Source organism: Ahaetulla prasina, chromosome 1 (assembly GCF_028640845.1).
Source record: "Ahaetulla prasina isolate Xishuangbanna chromosome 1, ASM2864084v1, whole genome shotgun sequence".
Taxonomy (NCBI): Eukaryota; Metazoa; Chordata; class Lepidosauria; order Squamata; family Colubridae; genus Ahaetulla; species Ahaetulla prasina.
In genome coordinates, this window is record NC_080539.1 from 132,993,094 (window position 1) to 133,014,229 (window position 21,136).

The 21,136-nt window shown below is 35.2% G+C and overlaps 1 protein-coding gene across 1 annotated transcript in view; it reads left to right on the top strand.

Moving 5' to 3' along the window:
* The window catches only part of COL12A1 (collagen type XII alpha 1 chain), a 145,971-nt gene that overhangs the window by 90,707 nt on the left and 34,128 nt on the right, over positions 1–21,136 (top strand). The window contains exons 36-47 of the mRNA XM_058176236.1: positions 93–222; positions 3,036–3,178; positions 4,870–4,999; positions 5,728–5,847; positions 6,102–6,248; positions 7,919–8,035; positions 9,302–9,448; positions 10,513–10,587; positions 12,007–12,146; positions 12,548–12,671; positions 18,718–18,861; positions 19,806–19,970. Of these exons, the coding sequence (XP_058032219.1) occupies positions 93–222; positions 3,036–3,178; positions 4,870–4,999; positions 5,728–5,847; positions 6,102–6,248; positions 7,919–8,035; positions 9,302–9,448; positions 10,513–10,587; positions 12,007–12,146; positions 12,548–12,671; positions 18,718–18,861; positions 19,806–19,970 (1,582 nt within the window). The remainder of the gene's footprint in view (positions 1–92; positions 223–3,035; positions 3,179–4,869; positions 5,000–5,727; positions 5,848–6,101; positions 6,249–7,918; positions 8,036–9,301; positions 9,449–10,512; positions 10,588–12,006; positions 12,147–12,547; positions 12,672–18,717; positions 18,862–19,805; positions 19,971–21,136) is intronic.

Here is a 21,136-nt window from a genome sequence, read left to right on the forward strand (position 1 = left end):
ATCCCTATTTAAGCAGTCTATTGGGCTGGTGAAGGATATTCAACAGCTCACCATCAGTTACAGACAACATTTCAGTACTGTTTTCTTTCTAGGTTATTGTACCAAGCAATACACGCAACGTTTTATTGGAACGTCTGGCTCCTGATACTCCTTATTCAATAAATGTCATTGCTTTGTATGGTGATGGAGAAGGGGATCCAAGTACAGGACAGGGAAGAACATGTAAGCAGAAAATCATGCATGTTACTGCTAAACTCTGATTGACTAGAGTGAATTACTCCTTCCTACCTAGGTCTCTAAATATGTTTTGGTTCTTATATTTTGCACTGGGCCTTACATGAATGTAGTTTATCCTGTTTCAATTATTAGAGGTACTGAATGAATGCATATGAGGGAAGCCTTGCATAGAAAACTTTGCTGTATTTAGTTCAATATCATGTCTCTGAATACAGGTTTAAAGTATACTCTTTGAATACTTAAAATGTTCCATTTTAAAATATCCAGAGGAATTAAAACCAATATTTATACTGTATTTCCCGTAAAATAAGACCCTGTCTTATATTTTTTTGAATCCTAAAATAAGCACGTGGTCTTATTTTCGGGAAGGTCTTACTATTTTGGGGTGTGTGGAGCAAGATGGGGCCCCTCTTGTCGTCTTATCTGATTTCCAGCTGTGTGTTTAAATATTTTCGGGGAGGATTTATTTTCAGGGAAACAGGTTATTAAAGACTAAACTATAAGCATACAGAATTTGGTAAATGTTCATATACATGTGGATTATCAAACACACAAAGATGCAGTTCATTGCGACTGAAAATTACAATCTTAGATTGTCAATATAGTAATATGTTCAAATTGACTACTGGCCTTTGGTACAAATTTACAAAGCGTTTGTTTTGGCTAAAAATGTAGACCTTTAAATTTAGGATTTTATATTAGATAAGGTCAAGAGAAAGGCATCTTCATCCTCAAGGATGGTTTTGAGAGGAGGCATTTTGTCTGTTTAGGTCTCCTAATTTTGATATTCACAAGGATGATGTGCTCCAAATCTTGCCCAGTGAATGGTTGAGATGTGTAGATTTTGGAGAATGAAGGTCTTCATTATAGGACAAGAAAAGGAGAAGGAAAAGAGACTGGATGAGCTGTAATAGTGGGTAGAGGCCATGTCGTGTCCCACTCCTCCGCTGACGGCCGGGTCAGGGAAGTCCGTATTAGGCGTGCCTCTGCAGCTCTGCCAAAGTCCTAGCAAAGTTCTCAAGGCAGGCAGGAGACCAGGAAGTGACTTCAGCAATCCAAGGTAGACTTTGCCTGACTCAGAGAATGCCAGAAAGCAGATCCTTTATATAGGCCATGGGGTGTGGCTCCATGACTCAGCACTTATCCAGGCCTGCCCCTCCCTTCCTTTTGCTGACGCCGCCTATCAATTCTCCTGAAGTGAGGATCTCTCCAGGCTCCAGCTGTTGGCAATTCACATTCCTCAGGCTCACATGCTGCGGGGGAAGGGGAGGGGTCTAGTTGCTCCGTTTGCCTGGGCATGGAGCCAGGGCTGGGGGCTGGAGGCATGCCAGGACATTCCTCAGCGTTCGGCAGAAGATAAGAGGGACCCGGCTGTGGGGAAAGCGAGCGAGACACAACAGGCCATTTGGCTAGAGTCAGAGTATAATTCAGTTGGATTAAGGACACTACAATGAAAGAATAAGTAGAGTAGGATTAAAACTGTAGGAATTGTGGAGGAAGCAAGATGGCAAATCACAACGATGGAGGAAGAATGTTTTTGGAGGAAATAAAAATTATAGAAATGCAATGAGAAAGTTGACTTAATAATCCAATGAGATGAAAGTCCAATGTCAGAAAGCATAATTCTGTCTGTGCTTGGTCATTACAGAGGTAGACACACATTACTGGCTGTAGCACTGACCATTTTATTTCAATTAGTGGGAAATAAACGTCTAAAATTTCTATGAAGCTTATTTTATGAACGCTCCACTATATATTGATTTGGCCATCCCAGTGTGGGCATTGCTCCTATTTAGCTGGTAAAAGTTGAATAAACATTGAATAAATGTATAATTCTCACTTGACCAGTTTTAATTTTTATTTTACTAAATGCAATTATTTTAGTTGAATTGTTATAATGAAAATTTCTGAAGCCATGAATATTATATATTGAATATTCACCAGGATTATGAAACCAGATTAACCCAAAGATATTCTAGAAGGATATAGCAAATCAAAAATATTCACAATTTAGAAGGGATCATCAGATTGGATTGTATAAATAAAGTTTATTAATATAGCCACTTTGGAAAAGTCTATGATTTATTTACTTATTTAACAGCTGCTGTTATCTAGCAAGTTAAATCAGTGAAGTTAAGAAGAGTAATTTTAGCTGTCTATACTCATAATTGTTCAGTATCCATACTACTCTGATTCGAGACCTAGTTATCCTCAAAAACAGTGCATTTTTCAACTAAGCATCATTTGAAAATTATTGAGTTAGAATCAGCCAATGGAATTAATTGACGCACAAAGTCAATTTGTTAAGGTTAAGGTTATGCAAAATATTCTGTGTACAGAACTTCTGGTTTCAGATGGGGTATTGCCAAAAAAAACATGCATATTGTATGTGTCTGCTGCATGCATGGAATGAAACAGCTGTTTTTTTCCCAAGTAGGGAAAAAGCCAGAAAGGCTAAGAAGAGGTTGAGAAGGGAAGAAATAATTGGGGGATTGCTGGGCAAATGAGAGATGCAGTGCCAGGAGCTGCAAAGTGGAGGAGGAGAGTGATACCCCATCTGGATTTTCTTTTATCCAAAATCCGGGACAACCAGAATGTTCCAAGTTTCAGTTCTTCCAAACTGTGGGCTGATCCAAAATAGTTTTGCACAATCCCCGGAATGCAATTATTTGTTCTGGATTTCAAAAGACTCAATTTTCCCTATTTTGTCTATGACCCTCTAAAGTTTTTGCAGGGCCCATGCTTTGAGAAGATTACTACACTGAATTTATTTTATATTTAATGTTTATTTGTCTTAGTGCCTCGTAGTGGACCCAGGAACATAAGAGTATTTGACCCAACCACAAACAGTCTTTCTGTTCAGTGGGATCATGCAGATGGACCTGTGCAGCAATATAGAATTATATATAGTCCTGTTTCTGGGGACCCCATAGATGAATATGTAAGTTCATATTTTTTCATATTTTCATGAATATTTCATATTCATATAATTGATTTGCTATTACTTTGCTGCTGCAAAAGTAATAATTGCAGTACTTGTTAATTTCAGTGCCTTTATTGTGTGGAAGTTGTTGAATGAAAAATGAAATGATAAATACTGTTTTCTCATTGCAAGATTTACAAGGTGGTCTTGTCCTGTATATCCAAGACAAGGCTACTCAATTACATGTAGACAATACTTTCTTGGAAGAAGTATATATAACTATTTCTTCAATCTTTATGTTCCTCAGTGAAGCTAATTTTACAGATCTTAGCATTTTAAAATGTTTACTGGAAAAAGCAAAACTATTTCATCCTCTGAAAAAGAACTATTAGAAATAGATCTTACCCCGTTGCAACCTTTAGGCTAGACTCCATCATAGTTAGATTAGTTATGGTATACTTGTTCCACTGATTTAACTGGGTTTAAAAAGTCCATCTGCAACCTACTATGAGGGCATTTTAACCCACATAATAATCTTCACCTAAACCTCAGAGATGTTCTGGTTGCTTGCACCTGACACTACTTCTGAAAAAAACTTGCCAACTAAACTGCAGGGACTTGTCCAGGCAGTCTCTGAGAACCAGACATTGAACAAAAGAAAAGAAGAAAAACTAGCTAAAGAGCAGAAAGTATAGTCAGGGATTACTTTGGTAATCTGTACAAAGGTGATCAAGAATGAGAAAATACATATTTGTAGAAGCAAATTCAATCCACCTCAATGGAAGGATAATTTCAGTTGATTACCATTCACTTCTAATGACCGTCATATATCTGTGTTTTATAAACATGAGCAGCAGGAATGAGTTTTGGCTCTCAATTTTTGTTTTGGGCATTCTTCCAATTTTTTAAATAGTTTATGACTTCCTACTCCAAATTTAGCAGCAAAACTTTAACAGTATAGTTTAGCCAGCTTATTTCCCATAGGGAGGTTAAAGGCATATGTTCTGTTGACTTCTGTACAAAAAAAAAATACTCAGGCACAGTTGGTTATGATTATTGCTTATTTCTGAATGAGCCTATATTTTTTGTTATGTCTGAGTACTATACTTGAAGAAAATATATGCTGCTAGGGTGTAAAAAGTAAAAACATTGATGGCCAATCTGTGAGCACTAAAAGGATTTTAATGCTTATTGTATTGTATTGTTTTATTAGAAAGTTAATAAATAAGCATTATTTATTTAATGCTTATTGTATTGTATTGTTTTATTAAAAAGTAAAAACATTGATTGCCAATCTGTGAGCACTAAAAGGATTTTAATGCTTATTGTATTGTATTGTTTTATTATTGACTTCATTACATACATTATATAACTGTGATCTACTTATAGATCACTACTTATAGTGCACAGTGATTAAGGTAGTATACAATCTAAAGAAAATAAAAACAAATAAATTTGAATTACTGAACTAAATTTTAGTCTTCATGTTTGAGCCTATTAACCATTATACTGTTAAACTATGCAATTTAATACAAATGCTGACAGGCATAGTTCCTCAACATGTGGTTAATGTGATAGGTGGACCAAAATAAAAGTTTATCTTCTTTGGTCCAGTCTGTTTACATACTACAACTTATATGATTGGTAGATTATTTATAATTTCTAATTTACTAATTGTACAATATTTCCCTGGTTGTAATTTGTTTTAGACAACAGTACCTGGAAGAATAAACACTGTATTGCTACAGCCTTTGCAGTCAGATACACCTTATAAAATTACAGTTGTAGCAATTTATGATGATGGAGATGGTGGACAAGTGACAGGAAATGGCAAAACAGGTATATTTAATATAACTGTTATTTCATTGCTCTTTTTGATTTTAGATAATGAAGTTCAGCCAACATTGAAGGAGAACTTAAAGTCTGCAAAAGAAAAAATATATAGAATTACTGTCCTTCAAATTACTCCTCCAAACTAGTTAAAGTAGCTTTGTAAAGGCCTAGTTGCTATGACGAAAATTTGCCATTTGTCAACCAAAGTTGAAAAAAATCTTAACATAGTATACCAGGTGAACTCTAATCTATTCATTACATTTCTGAAAATATTTATTAAAAATATTTGAACAAATGTCATACATAATACAAATTACCTATAGTGAAACATTGACATTTAATTTATTAATTTTATACCCAGTACTTAATTCTAAATGAGGCACATGTAGCTAAATCTCTTGCTGATTCTAATAACAACATATTTACATTCAGTTACATCATCCTAGTTATTACTGCATGTATTCTTAGAGCAAATAATTCCCTATGTACACCATTGGAATTTTCTAAAATAAAAAAAAGACTGATTTTGATAATAAAATAGTGCTCAGAGTATTTTTTTTTAATTTAGGTTTTAATATAGGATCCAAAATTATAAATTAATTTTATTTATTTTAGTATAGAAGTTTTAGCCTTTCACAATTTTGAAAGAAGAAAAAAAATAGACCTGGCATTAAGAGTTTATCAAATGCCTTTTTCCTAACTTAATGCATTTATTTATTTATTTATTTTTGTAGTTGGACTGCTTTCTCCTCAGAATATTCGTATATCTGATGAATGGTATACTCGATTCAGAGTGGCCTGGGATCCTGTCCCATCTCCTATCTTAGGATACAAAATTGTGTATAAAGTTGCAGGTAAGATTACAAACTGGGCTGCCAACATGCGAATATGGCTTTGAGGCTAAATATTATCAGCGCCTTTCAATAATTGTTATCAAAGCAGGCTTTGCTGTAGTTTTACAAGAGAGGCCTCTACTTAACATTCCCAGAGAATTGCTGTCAGCAACAAAGGAATTCTCAGTTGGAGGATTGTCTGGCTCCTTATAAAGCAATTTTAATGCATAGACTGCACATTAACATTCTTTTTCATTTTTTTTTCTTCTTTTAAGGTTCCGATGAGCCCATGGAGGTGTTTGTTGGAGAGGTGACTTCATATACTTTACACAACTTATTGCCTAGTACTTCTTACGATGTGAAAGTATATGCTCAGTACGAATCTGGACTTAGCGAACCTTTGGTTGATCAAGGCACCACACGTAAGACCAAAGATTCCCCCCCCCATATATTAATGCTGACATGAGAATATTAATGATTACAGCAAGGAGACTTGATCTCTTAGAATTGCCTACTTGGTAGAAAAGATACATTTCTTGAAGAAATGTCTTGTTATGTTGAGCTTTCGGAGAACATGTCATTGTCTAAGAAATGTTCAATACTTAAATCATTGTGGGTCATTTTAACATCATGCTGTTATCTCTGCGTTTAACTCAATGAAACATGTCCATTTTCCTAAAACAGCTTTGTCCTTTATATAAATATATGATAGCAGTATCATGCTACAGGTCGATTTTGGATGAATGTTGCATATCAAATTCAGTTTCAATGCTGTACAATAAGTGGAAGATCGGTAAAGCATTCGGACTTGATAATTAATGTTGGAATTTCCACGTATTGGGATTTCAAGCAGATTATTTTTTTTTGAAAAAGAAGAGTGCAGTCTATCTATTTTTGAATCAGCTCTGATTCCTGCATTGCCTGATGTCATTATAGATGTAGCTCTCCACCTATATCTCTGCTTTACATATTTGCATGTGCCTGAATACAAATAAACTTATAAATTATGATCAGGTGAAACCAATCTACAATAGTCTAAATAAAGCTTTGTCCACTTTCTGTGGTATTATAAAATATTCTTAACCAGTGGCGAATAGGATTGCCAGATATTTGACAAGGCAAAGGACATGGAGAATTGGAAAGGGAGAGAAATTGGAGGGGATGGGGAGAGGTAGAACACAGTAACCATTTAATTTTCTTGACAAATTTGACAAAAATTAGAGTGAAACATTGTTAAAAAAAAGTACTTACCGGTAGATTGTAAGCAATGATTTATGATCATTTTACATTAAGTGCTGTACCTTATGATTCTTGATGAACGTATCTTTTCTCTTATGTACACTGAGAGCATATGCACCAAGACAGATTTGTTGTGTGTCCAATCACACTTGGCCAATAAATAATTCTATCTGTATATGAAACTACTTTTTCCACCATCAGAAAGACTGCTTTATGAAGATTCCTTGGTGCTCTGTGAACTTGGTTGTTTTCTTGCAGACATTTCATTACCTAACCAAACTAGGTTACATCATCACTGCAACACTAGTACTGATGCTGTTACCTAGTTCGGGTAATGAAACATCTGCAAGAAAACAACCAAGCTCAGAGACCACCAAGGACCCTTCACTTCAACCTTGAACTACAAATATTCTCCTTTACTGAGACTGGTTTCTTAATGGCAGAAATGTGCTACAGCCAGTTAAGAGACAAAAGCCTTTAGTGTGTAACTGATTAAGGTCTTGTCAGTTTCACGTAGCAGCCAAGCCACTGATTGGAGTTCTACCTAATCATCTAATTAGAGTCACAAAGGAGAGCTTGTTATCTTGTGATTAGCATTTATTAGGGAAGCATTGAGCTGCACAAAAGCTGCTCAGGAAGAGATAACTTGTCAAAAATCCATATAATATTTAATTGTAAGGCTATACCTGCCAGACTGAGTACATGTGGACAAAGAGGAGGATATGTTTGCCTTTTGCCAGATATCTGGTAACTCTAGTGCACAAAGAGTTAACATAAATGGTCATAATTATAGAGTTTTATCTAGTTTACACCAAAATGGTTAATTGTTCTTTTTTTCTTTTATTTTCCATAGTGTACTTGAATGTTACAGATCTAACAAGTTATAAGGTGGGATGGGACACTTTCTGTATCAAATGGTCGCCGCATCGGTCAGCCACTTCTTATAGACTGAAGCTAAATCCAGCCGATGGTAATTATGGTTTTAGATGAAATATTGGTTACATGTCATGACTAGTTTACAAAATATCTATTGATCCTTTTTAATTATTTAGCATATTTGTATTACATTGTGTATCACCCAAATCTCCATGGATTGGAGATGCTATAAATAATGTCAATAAATAAGTATGAAGTATTGATGTTTTCAGCAAAAGAGTCATTATTTCAACTGCAGAACAGCTGTTTTGTTTTTCATATCCTTGTTGCTTTTCTGAATTTTGTCACAATTATTCAAAATTTGCATATGATCATCAAATGTCCAATAAGGTATCAGTTTATTATAAATGTCATATACCTGATTTGAACAAACTTTGCCCCAAATGGCCCTTCATTTATAATTTTCTGTACTTTTACAATTCAGTAATTTATCAATATAGATTATGTCTTGTTGCTGCAAATAATGCTTCCTATCTTATTTGTTGAATAAATAATTTTGAAATGTTGCAAAACAAAACATATTACAAGGCCAAAAAGTACTTTTATTCCCTGTTTTACTTTGAAAAAAGGAGATATATATGAGCATTAAGGAATTCTGAAGCAGATGAAAATAAGTATTAAATTTAACTCTCCTGAATCACAATTAAGAATATTGCTTACTTAAGCTATTCTTTTTTTCTGTGCTATTGTGGAAGGTTTTTTTAAAAAAAAAAATTTAAATGTATATCCCGCCCTTCTCCGAAGACTCAGGGCGGCTTACACTGTGTTAAGCAATAGTCTTCATCCATTTGTATATTATATACAAAGTAGTTAGCTATTTCATACCTTCATAAATAGTTAGCTATTTCATACCTTGTCTTTCACTCATTCTACAGGCAGAATTGCCATGGTTTAGAAGATTAAAAATAATCCCCTCCCCCCGTAGAGCTGGTAGTGCCCTATAACAATTTCACTTTTTCATGACATGTATTATGTCGTGAAGAGCCATGATGGTGCAGTGGTTAGAATGCACTATCGCAGGCTAATTCTGCTGACTGTCGACTTCTAGCAGTTCAGCAGTTCGATTCCCACTGGCTCAAGATTGACTCAGCCTTCCATCCTTCCAAGGTCGGTAAAATGAGGACCTAGATTGTTGGGGGTAATATGGTGACTCTGTAAACCGCTTAGAGAGGGCTGTAAAGTACTGTGAAGCGGTATATAAATCTAAGTGCTATTGATATTACACTGCATACTGCTTACAAACAGTTATGTGAATGTAAGGTCCTACAAATTAAGCATTTTTCTTCTCACTTGCTTACAGGATCTAGAGGTCAAGAAATAACAGTGCGTGGATCAGAAACCAGTCACTGTTTTACTGGGCTTTCACCTGATACCGAATATAATGCTACTGTCTTTGTTCAGACTCCAAATCTTGAAGGTCCTCCAGTCTCTATAAAAGAACGCACATGTAAGTCCAAGATGACAGGAACCACAATAACAATAACAAAACCAAAACAACTGCAATTTTCTCTGAATATAACAAAAGCAATTTTCTCCGAATATACATCTGGTTTAATAAAGCTGGATTTTTTTCAAACAACCCAGCTTCAATTCATTCAATTCATTTTTTGTGACTTGCCATGCTGCCAGGATTTCAGAAAACAGCAGGATTCCAATCTTCACATTCTGCTTACCAGACAAAAATAGCTTTGTTCATGGGGCTGAGAAAAAACCTGGGAGTTTTGGAGCTTTGTATGATAGGTAGATCATCTATCACACCTAATACAGTATTATACTAAATGAAGCCATTCTGGAATATTTAACAACCTATGGCTAAAAAAAGCTTACAATATTTGTTGTCCTGCAGATGACATTTGCTTTATAATTACTCAGTGTGAATTTCTTGTCAGTAAAGCTGAATAGCCTGAGAAGAGACAACAATCTTTGTCTACCTATGCTTTGCTACCTATGTCTATTGTGTTAGGACTTTCATATTTTTCAACCTCTTCTGATTGCTTACCTTTTTTGCAGGGCAAAATGGTTAAGTTTTATAGATATGAGATAGTGACATGTTATTTTTAAGGCAACAATTCAAACACAGCATCATGAAAGTACAATCCACTCACAAGCCATGAGCAAGGAGAATGGGTTATGAGGAAAACCAGAGATGATCCCTCCTGTTTTATCTTTCATCCATCCCCTATCCTGTCCTTGCGGGTAACATATGAAAAAGGGGCACAGGATAGAGCAGAAGAGACCTTTCAGCAATGTACATGTTTCATCCTCCACTAGTATTCTAATTGACGATGAACTAGGTGATTACTCGTTCTAGTAACAAGGTGGCCATGGTGATAGGACTCCAAAGTCTCTGAAACATATTTGAGCTATAGTTTAGGAGACAGGAGGATCTGGAACATGTTGATACATTTCTAAGAACTGATCTGCCAAGAGCGCAACTTGCTATAGTTTTGTTCCACTTGTGTTATTTCTCAGCTTTAAAAAATGCAAAATATTTTAATTGATTTCCTCTAGTAATCAAGCCAACTGAACCTCCAACAAAACCTCCAACTCCACCTCCACCTCCAACAATCCCACCTGCTCGGGATGGTAAGTATTTGCTTTTTGATGTCTATAACATCTAAAAACTGGGGGTGATTTAGAGTTCTGGAATTTATCTTGATTCAAAGAACTATAATTAATGTAATGATAATTACGTTACCATTACAAGTAATGATAGCTTGTAAACAATGAAGTAAGTTCTTCTCAAAAAGGCATTTATTCATTGCCCTATTTTCTGTGTATTTATGCATTTGAGTTAGCATTTTATATTTTGTTTTGTGGACAAATTTAGGGTACATGTCTTTTATATAAATCCAAACAGATACAGTTTTTCAGACAGCTTTTGCATAGCAAAACAGAATAATAGAGTTAGAAGGGACCTTAAAGGACTTTTAGTCGGAAGTGGCTGTGGATGCCGGCATCCCGACACAGTCAGCTTACCCCATTGCTGACTGTGGGGGGCGAATTGTTAGCCCCCAGGGAATCGGTGGGCAATTTAGGCGTTCTCCTGGACGCACGGCTGTCTTTAGAGGACCATTTGACGGCTGTCGCCAGGGGAGCTTTTTATCAGGTCCGCCTGATTCTCCAATTGCGCCCTTTCCTGGACCGGGACTCATTATGCACAGTCACTCATGCCCTCATCACTTCCCGTCTGGATTACTGCAATGCTCTCTACATGGGGCTCCCCTTGAGGAGCACCCAGAGGCTCAAACTGAATGCGGCCGCGCGGGGGATTGAGGGAGCTCCCCGTAGCTCCCATGTAACACCTCTCCTGCGCAGGCTGCACTGGTTGCCAGTGGTCTTCCGGGTGCGCTTCAAGGTGTTGGTTATCACCTTTAAAGCGCTCCATGGTATTGGACTGGGATATTTACGGGACCGTCTGCTGCCGCCAGTTACCTCCCATTGTCTGGTACGTCCAGTGCGCTCTCACAGGGAGGGCCTTCTTAGGGTGCCGTCGGCTAGTCAATGTTGGCTGGCGGCCCCCAGGGGAAGAGCGTTCTCTGTGGGGGCCCCGCCTCTATGGAATGAGCTGCCGGTGGGACTCTGTCTCCTCCCTGATCTCCGGACCTTTAAACGCGAGCTCAATACTTTCTTTTTCACCAAGTGGGGCTGGCCTGATTGATTTAATATGGGGGGTTTTAGCAGGTTTTTTAACAGGGTTTTAGCTTTTGAAAAATTGTAGTTAATATTTTAAGTATACAGCGGTCGAATTAGATTTTTAAACTTGTTATAGCATTTTAATTTGTTTTGGATTTTTGTTGCTTTATTTGCTGTACACCGCCCTGAGTCTTCGAAGAAGGGCGGCATAAAAATATGAATAAATAAATAAATAAATAATAGTCCAACCCCCTGATCAAGCAGGAGACCCTATACCATTTTAGCCAAATGGCTGTCACATTTACTACATCCTATTTTTTTATTGTGTTGCAACTTCTAAACCATTTCTGAATCCGATGTATCTTTTAGTATGCAAGGGAGCCAAAGCTGATATAGTCTTCCTGACTGATGCTTCTTGGAGTATTGGAGATGAAAATTTCAACAAAGTAGTGAAATTTGTTTTCAACACGATCGGGGCATTTGACCTAATAAATCCAGCTGGAATTCAGGTTAGTCAGTTCTTAAATATTAAGCAAGATAAATTGCTTTTTTTTTTGGCATGTTATCTTTCAAGTAAATTCTTTACAGTTATAATATGGCAGTTTGAGTTTTAAAGATCCTATCATGTGTGACAAAAGTGAAAAAGTTAAGAGCCTCTTCCCTTACTTTTTCTTCTTTATCTTTTTAAATAGTCCTATTACAACACTTCCCTAAATAACAGACTAATTAGAAAAAGAAGTCAGGCACTTTTTAAAAAACCCATAATTATTACTAACAAAAAGGATGTGCTGGTATACATGTAAGATTTACACATGTCTAAGATATACAAGCTTATAGAATATGAGCTGTTGAACCATATTTTCTTCAACAATATAACACAACATTTTGGTGTTGTTTTTTTTCATTTTAGGTTTCCTTTGTGCAATACAGTGATGATCCAAAATCTGAGTTCAATTTGAACACATATGATGATAAGGCCCAGGCCCTGGGAGCTCTTCAGTATATTCAATACAGAGGAGGGAACACAAGAACAGGTAATTTTGTACAATTTTTGAATATTAGTTTCTTTTTTCTTTTTTTTTTTTTTGCAACAAACAAACAAAAAGAAAATACATTATTACACCCTTGTGCTATACATAAAAGGAAGATTTGGGTCTTCGGATATATCCTCATGATTGCCAAAATCCACGTTCTCGAGGTACAGGTACTGAAGCGTCCAATGTTCCAAGCGCAAAGTCCACAAATGGTTTCCAAGTCTTCCAGAAAATATCTTCTTTATACACACCACTTCTAATTTTAATATCACATGTCATTTTATCATTTAAAGCTAATTTCCACATTTCAGAATTCCACTCTTCTATTCTAAAAATCACATCTAGTTTCCAATATCTAGCTATTATAATTCTACCTATTATAATCATAATTCTAATCAATTCTTTTCATATTTTGTTAATTCTATTTCCTTAATTACCAACAATAATATAGTTTCCACTCTCAATGTTATTACTTTCCCCATCATTTCAAATATCATTTTCTCCAATTGTTGCCAAAACTTTTAACCTTATCACAATTATACCACATATGTTCATAAGTCCCCAATTCCATCTCACATCTCCAACATTTTTACTAGTTTTTTATCCATTTGTGACAATCTTACTGGAGTCAAATACCATTTCAAACAACTTTATAATTGTGCTCTTTAATCCTTATAGATAAAGTTCTCATAATTCTACTCTTCCAATTCACATTCCAATCTGATTCTGGTATTTCAATATTAAGATCTTTTTCCCAATTTGTCCTCATCACTCTTTGTAATTTTTCATCAGAATTTATAATCTTATAAACCCTACTAACGAGTCCCTTTAGCCCAATTTCATCTTTCATAATCCGAGATACTAAATATTCAAATTCAGTTTCACATCTATTTATCGAATAATTTTCCTTTAGTTTTTTGTCCATTTTCTATCTGTATTTTTCAAACCAACTTAACCCTAATTTTTCAATAATTTCTTTATTCCTCCTTTCATTTCCCATAACTTTTATCCAATCTTTAATAATTTCTATATTTTCCTCTTTAATCACTTCATTACGTTTTATATTATTTTTAATCGCCAAATTCCAGTTGTCTCCCCAAAAGATTATATCCGAATTAAAATTTTAACAAATTTGTTCCACATTTTTACTTAATCCCTTTAACCAATAACTTCTACTTACACATTTTAAATTTGCTTTATCTAAAACCACCTTGATCCAAATTTCTCTATATCCCTTAACTCTAAATCTCTCCAATAATTATCTTCACCTTTAAGTATTTTTACCACTATCCGGATACCATACGCACAGTAATAATTAAATAATTTGGGGATTCCTAATCCACCTTCCTTTTGATTTTGATACCACATTTTCTTCACTAATCTGGGTCTTTTGCCACCATTGCAAAATTTATCCAGTTTTTCTGATATCCTTCAATATCTTTCTCTGTCAGATTTAGTGGTAGCATCTCGAATAAAAGTTGAACTTGGGCAGCAACATCATCTTACACATTGCAATTCTACCAAACCAAGACAACTTTAAAATTTTATATTTATCTATCTTCTTCTCAATTTCGTTAATCACCACATCATAATTAAGTTTTTCAATTCTTTAACCTTAAGTGAAAGCACTATACCCAAATATTTCAATGTGTTTTAATCCTTATCCCAAATTGCTCTTGCATATTCTCAGACTCATTACCATTACTATCCATCAATAATTCTGACTTTGACCAATTTACTTTCAATCCTGTCATTTCTTCAAATTCTATCAAATGCTTATATATCTTTTCAAATCTTTCTCTACATTTTCAAAATAATTAAAGTATCATCCATACAAATTTATCTTATACCCTTATATCCTTCTAATTCTTCATCTTTTCTATCATTTTGTCAATATTTCCATAGCCAATAAAAATAATGTTGGGGACAGGGACATCCTTGTCTCGTACCAGCTTCTAATTTTATCTCTTCAGTTAATATTCCATTCACCTTCACTCTTGCACTGCTCTTTTGGTACAATTTTGAAATAACATGTATAAACTTATTACCAAAGCCTAAAGCCTCCACAATTACTTTAATTGTTTCCCATTGTACAGAATCAAAAGCTTTAAAAATATCCAATGATACTATACCAATTTTATCACCATTATATTCAGCTACATCTATAATATTTAATACTCTTCTAACAATATCACTCATGTATCTACCCTTCACAAAGCCTACTTGATTATAACTTATATATCTATCTATAAATCTATTTAATCTATTACTTATAATAGCAGTAAATATCTTTGCATCCTGATTAATTAAAGAAATGGGCGGAGAGGACTCAATCCTTTCTAAATCTTTATCTGGTTTAGGAATTAGGGATATCACCGTTCTATTCCATGACGAAGGTACTTCCCCACCATGTAATATTCCATTGAATAATTTTTGCAGTCTTGGTATTATTAATTCTTTAAATTCTTTATAAAACTCAACAGGTAATCCATCCTCACCTGGAGCTTTCCCTAATTTTAATTCCATTAATCTCATCTTGTGTTATATCTTCTTCCATCAATTCCTTATATGTTTGATCAATTTTCACCACATACTTTTCTAAATAACTTTGCAATTTTCCCCGATTAATTGGTTTCTTTGAATATAGATTCTGAAAAAAGTTTCTAACCACTTCACATTTCTCTAATTTTTTATAACATCTTATACCTCTATCATCTATCAAAACTCCAATTTCTCTCTTCTCTCTTTTATCTTTCGCCATCTTTGCCAATAATTTAGAATTTCTATTACTAAATTCAAAAAAATTCCTATTTAAAAATCTCAAATTTCTTTTTACTAACTCTGTATCTTCTTCTATCATTTTATTTCTTAACATATTAAGCTCCTGAAGAATTTTTTTCTTTAGTAAGCAAAATTGATTTTCCAATTCTTTAATCTTATTTTTATCTCTTTCCATTTTAATTTTATAATTTTTATATTTCCTACTTGATAATTTAATACTCTCCCCTCTAAACACCGCTTTCATCGCATCCCAAACAATTTCAAATTTAACCTCCCCGTTATCATTTAATCTCCAACTTTCCTCCAATTTTTTAAGTATCCATTTTTATCCTTTTCATTTTATACAATTTCTCGTCATATCTCCAATAGCTTCTTTTTCTCAAAATTAAAATCTAAGTCCACCATAACTTCTGCATGATCAGAATCTTTAAAATTCCCACATCTACCTTATCCACATTATTCAACAAATCTTTAGAAAGAAAAATATAATCAATTCTAGAATATGTATTATATATCTTAGAAAAAAGTGTATACTCTCTCAATTCCTTTAACCTCTCTCCACATCAACCACGCGCTTCAAGCATCCACATATTTAAAATCCCCATTTTATTTGCTCCTCCACAGCGGGTGGGATTAGTACTGTCTATTTTATCTCTGATTAAATTAAAATCCCCAGCCACAATTACTTTCCTACACTTTCATTCTCCAAAATTTTTGTTATTTTTCAAGAAATTCTCTTTGTTTTCATTCGGTAAATATAAATTAACAAGTGTCACTTTTTCCTCATTAAGATTTCCAACAATTATTACATATCTTCCATCTTCATCCAAAATTACCTTATGTTTTCAAAGTACACCCTATCTGATATCAGTGTTGCAACTCCTCTAGCTTTTGAAGTTCCAAATGCTTTTCATATATTTGCATACCTTTTATATACATTCTATTTGAATCTTCAGATTTCTGATGGGTTTCTTGTAAAAATAAAATGTCTGGTAAATCCTTTTAATCTTAAGCTCCAATCTTCTTCTTTTAATCTGATTCCTGTACCCTTCACATTCCATGACATTATTTTTATAACTCCCATTTAAAATATAAATTTTTAATCCTATCCCGCATCTTCCTTTCTGTGCCCCCACCACCCGACATTAAACTACCATATAAACAACAATAAGAAAACAGAAAAACAAAAACAAAACAAACAATAAAATACAAACAATCTTCTTCCCCACATCCTCATCGGTTTCGCCTCTATAAAGAGAATGGGGAGAGGGACGTGCCAATGCCGGCACTTCTTTCGGGCTGTCTATTTAAATTCATCACTCAAAAAAAAGATAGCGATGACCGCATTCAGCTTCATATTTTCCAAGACTCTTATCTGCTTCTTCTCCTACTGTATCCTCACGACTCTTCTTCTGTTCAACCAACACAGGTGATATTTCTTTCCTCTTTAACCCTTTAGAGTCTTGCCTCCAATAGCCCCTTTTTCTTCTTCTGAGATTGATGTTTCCACGTATGTTCCACCCATCTGAAGCATTTGATCTTTTATCTCCATTAAATCCTCCATCTCAATCAGTCCAAGCTCCGTAAATATAATAATGCATCTATATCTGGGGTGATTATGCATCCTTCCTTTATAAAAAATTTCAATTGTTGTGGTGGCCTCAATTGTATTTAATTCCATTATCTCTCAAAACTTTTGTAATTGGTTTTAAAAAATCTCCATGCCCTTTCTTCTCTTGATATATCCGGGAAGACTTGAATAGTCTTCCTTCAAACTCAAAGCATCTCCCAACTCTCTTAACTTGGCCATAACTTCCAACTTATCACCAAGATTTGCGAACCTGACAAGCACATTCCTGTTAGAACCATTTTGCCTTCTATATCCAATTCTAAAACGCTTGCCAGGTCTGCTATTGTGAACGTAAGTTGCGTATCCAAATCATTAATCCATTTCAAAACCCGCTGTTTCAATTTATCTTCCTTTCTTCCGAGATTCCTCTGATAACAAAATTATATTTCCTCATCTCTTCTTCCAAAAGACAAATTCTCTTATCTTGCTGCTCATTTTATAAAATATTTTGCCAATTTGCCGATCTACTTTTGCCTCATGCACATGCAGCTGCTCCATTTCATCTTTAATCATTGTCATTTCCTCTTTTTGTTTAGCAAAGTTATCATTCCTTTCTTGCTTTAAATTTTGCACTTCCGATGGCCGTTTAAATGTCAAATTATCTATACGCTCTGATAGTGCTGCTATTTTTCCCCAATTTTATTTAAAGCTGCAGCAATTTGCTGCGTTTCTGAAAGTTGTTGAGTCATTTTGAAAAAAAAAAACCAAAAAATTTCTCAAACTGGGATTCCAATTTTTCAAAGAGTCTTAGTGAAGATCAAGGACAGCAGTCAAACCAATTTTACAGAGGGTCTTGATGAAGATCAAGGACGACAATCTTTAATTGAAGCGAAACGCTTATTTGCACTCGTTAGTAGCTTATCAGTAACTTATGAGTCATATTCACTCCACAAAGAAACACAATTACCTCACAGCTTAATCAGCGCCATTTTTCTCCACGTCGGCAGAGAAAAAAAACAAACCAGCTTGAACTTCAAAACAAAGTCCTTTTTGTTTTCTGTAATATAAACAAGCTATTAATTTCCTCTCAAAAGAAAAAATAATTAAAAAAAATTATCCACCTAATAAAAGCTTCTTCAGCCAGTCAGCCAGTCAGTCCAGCACAAAAGATCGATCTCTTCAATTAAAATTCTTCTCATTAGCAAATTCAGTCTTTGATATTCCTTAGCCTCAGCATTTAACACAGAACACGATAATTATAATAAGGAAAGCAAAAGACAGCAGTTTATTCCAAACTCATTGTATCTGCCAGTTCGGTCATCCCACGCAGTAAAAACTCCTTAATTCAAGCAGTTTCAGATGACCTACCAGTTTTAAATTCAGTCTGCTGGGCTATTAACACTTCCACTTCATGATTTATTAACTTTCATCCATAACGGTGCATTCCAAACAGCATTAATCCTCATAAATCTTCATTATTAAGCCCTGTGAAGTGAAGGAAAGGTCCTTACCCCACCACGGTCATGGCCACGCCCCCTTGAATATTAGTTTCAAGGGATAAGGTTTTCTCATATTATTACTCTATGGGTTTTAACTTAGAATGTATTCCAGGGTTGATTCCCCCTGCCAACTCCCTCCTTCCAAAGTAGTGGTTTTATGTGGATGATCTAAATAAAACTCTTTCATGATTCACAGGAAAGGCACTTGCATTTATCAAAGAAAAGGTGCTTACATGGGAAAAAGGCATGAGGAAAGGAGTTCCCAAAGTCCTTGTTGTCGTAACAGACGGTCGGTCACAAGATGAAGTGATGAAAGCCGCAGCTGTCATACAGCAGTCTGGTGAGCCACATTTAGATGGCAGGGTTTAATGGGAGAATAATTCTGCAGTCTTTATAAAATATCAGACTCTGTATCATGATTGACTGGAATATATACAGTCCGGACTGTGAGTGCTTCATAGCCACTTGTGCCTGAACTAGTGCATTGTTTAGAGTGCAGGTAAATCCTCTGCTTATGACTATAGTGGAGCCTGCCTTTTCTGGTTGTAAGTCATAATGTAGTCATTGTGACCAACCCAATTTTACTGCTTTTATTTGAGGCGGTCATTAAGTAAATACATGGTCATTAAGAAACCTATTGTTCATTATCTAGGCTTTTTGCTGCAAGCCTGAAGTAAATGTGGGTTTTTTTGGCAAAAAATGTAAATTCTGGTCACATGACTGCAGGTCACTACAAATGGCCATAAAAATGAGAGAGGTCATAGTGGCTGTAGGAACCTGAGAATGGTGTTGTAAGTTCCTTTTGGAAGTTCGTCATAACTGAACAGTCACTAAGCAACCGATTGTAAGTGGAGGACTAACTGTACTGCCTATCTCTGTATATATTTCCACCATTTACTCTGCCTTTTATTACTTTATAAATTCCTCAAGGCAGTGAACATATCTAATATCCCTTCCTCTTCCTATTTACCCCCACCAAAACAACCTTGTGAGATGGTTTGAGCCAAGAGAGTGTGTGATAGGACCAAAACAACCCAATTGGCTTTTGTGGGACTAGAACTCATAGTCTTCTGGTTTCTACATCAGCAACTCCACCACCACACCAGTCTGGTTCTCAGTATTGGTAATGCAGTTTTGACTTCCTCCCTTAGATTTCCCTGAAAGCTGTGATCTCCATGTACTTGGGCAGTATCAGGTTGTTGCCTTAATAGGATGGGTCATTGAGCATTTTTGGAGAAACTTCCTAGGTCCATATTATTTCAACCACTGTTATTGTCTTTGCAGGTTTCAGTGTATTTGTTATTGGTGTAGCTGATGTTGATTACCATGAACTAGCCAAAATTGCAAGTCAGCCAAGCGAACGTCATGTCTTTATAGTTGATGACTTTGATGCTTTTGAGAAGATTCAAGATAACCTTGTCACATTTGTTTGCGAGACAGCTACCTCAAGTGAGTAAAATAGTCTCTCTTTTTTTAGGATAGGTTAACACATTTAATCCAGTGTAAAATACAATGAAAATGTATCTAGTAATTTGTTAAGGAAAAAATATTTTCCTTGCTGTTATATAATCAGAAAGGAAGAATCAGTAGTCAAATACATGCTTTGTATACAGGAATTTCCAAGTATAGCCTTTGCATATTCAAATTGACCTTGAGACAATGCTAATAGAAAACCTTGGAAAATCACTAATGATCATTAGTGAATGTTTAGAGGTTGATGGACTAAAGTTCTGACTCTTTAGAAGGCAGCTTGCTTTTTTCCTAAAATGAGCATTAACAGGAGCACATAGTCCTTAGCCCATATTAACATTCCATGCTGTCCTTATCTTGGAGCTCTTAGCTGAGATGGAATGGCTTGTCTAATGACATCTTTTGAGTTAAAACAGAGAGCAGAACATTGAGTTGAACCAGGGACATTCTATCTCTTTCTCAGACATTTTTCTGAATTTCTGCATTGCTTGTCTCTGGAGGAGAAAGTTAGTCATAATTTGTATTGAGGAATCTGTCAGAATAGATAAATACATACATAGATCATTGCATGATGATGAAAATGGAAATAAAAATAGATTGATGTGTGACCCTGGTAAAAACTGGAGAAGAACTGCAGAAAAAACAATTGCTACCAATCTGCCTTCCATTGAGGACCTGTATACTTCATGAGTCAAAAAGAGGGCTGTGAAAATATTTACAGACCTCTGGCATCCTGGACATAAACTGTTTCAACTCCTACCCTCAAAACGGCATTACAGAGCACTGCACACCAGAACAACTAGACACAAGAACAGTTTTGTCCCAAACGCCATCACTCTGCTAAACAAATAATTCCCAACACTGTCAAACTATTTACTAAATCTGCACTACTATTAATCTTCTCATCATTCCCATCTCCTTCCACTTATGACTGTATGGCTGTAACTTTGTTGCTTGTATCCGTACAATTTATATTGATATTGATTGTTTCTTGATTGCTTATTTGTACCCTATGATTATCATTAAGTGTTGTACCTTAGAATTCTTGATGAACATATCTTTTCTTTTATGTATACTGAGAGCATATGCACCAAGACAAATTCCTTGTGTGTCCAATCACACTTGGCCAATAAAAAATATATATT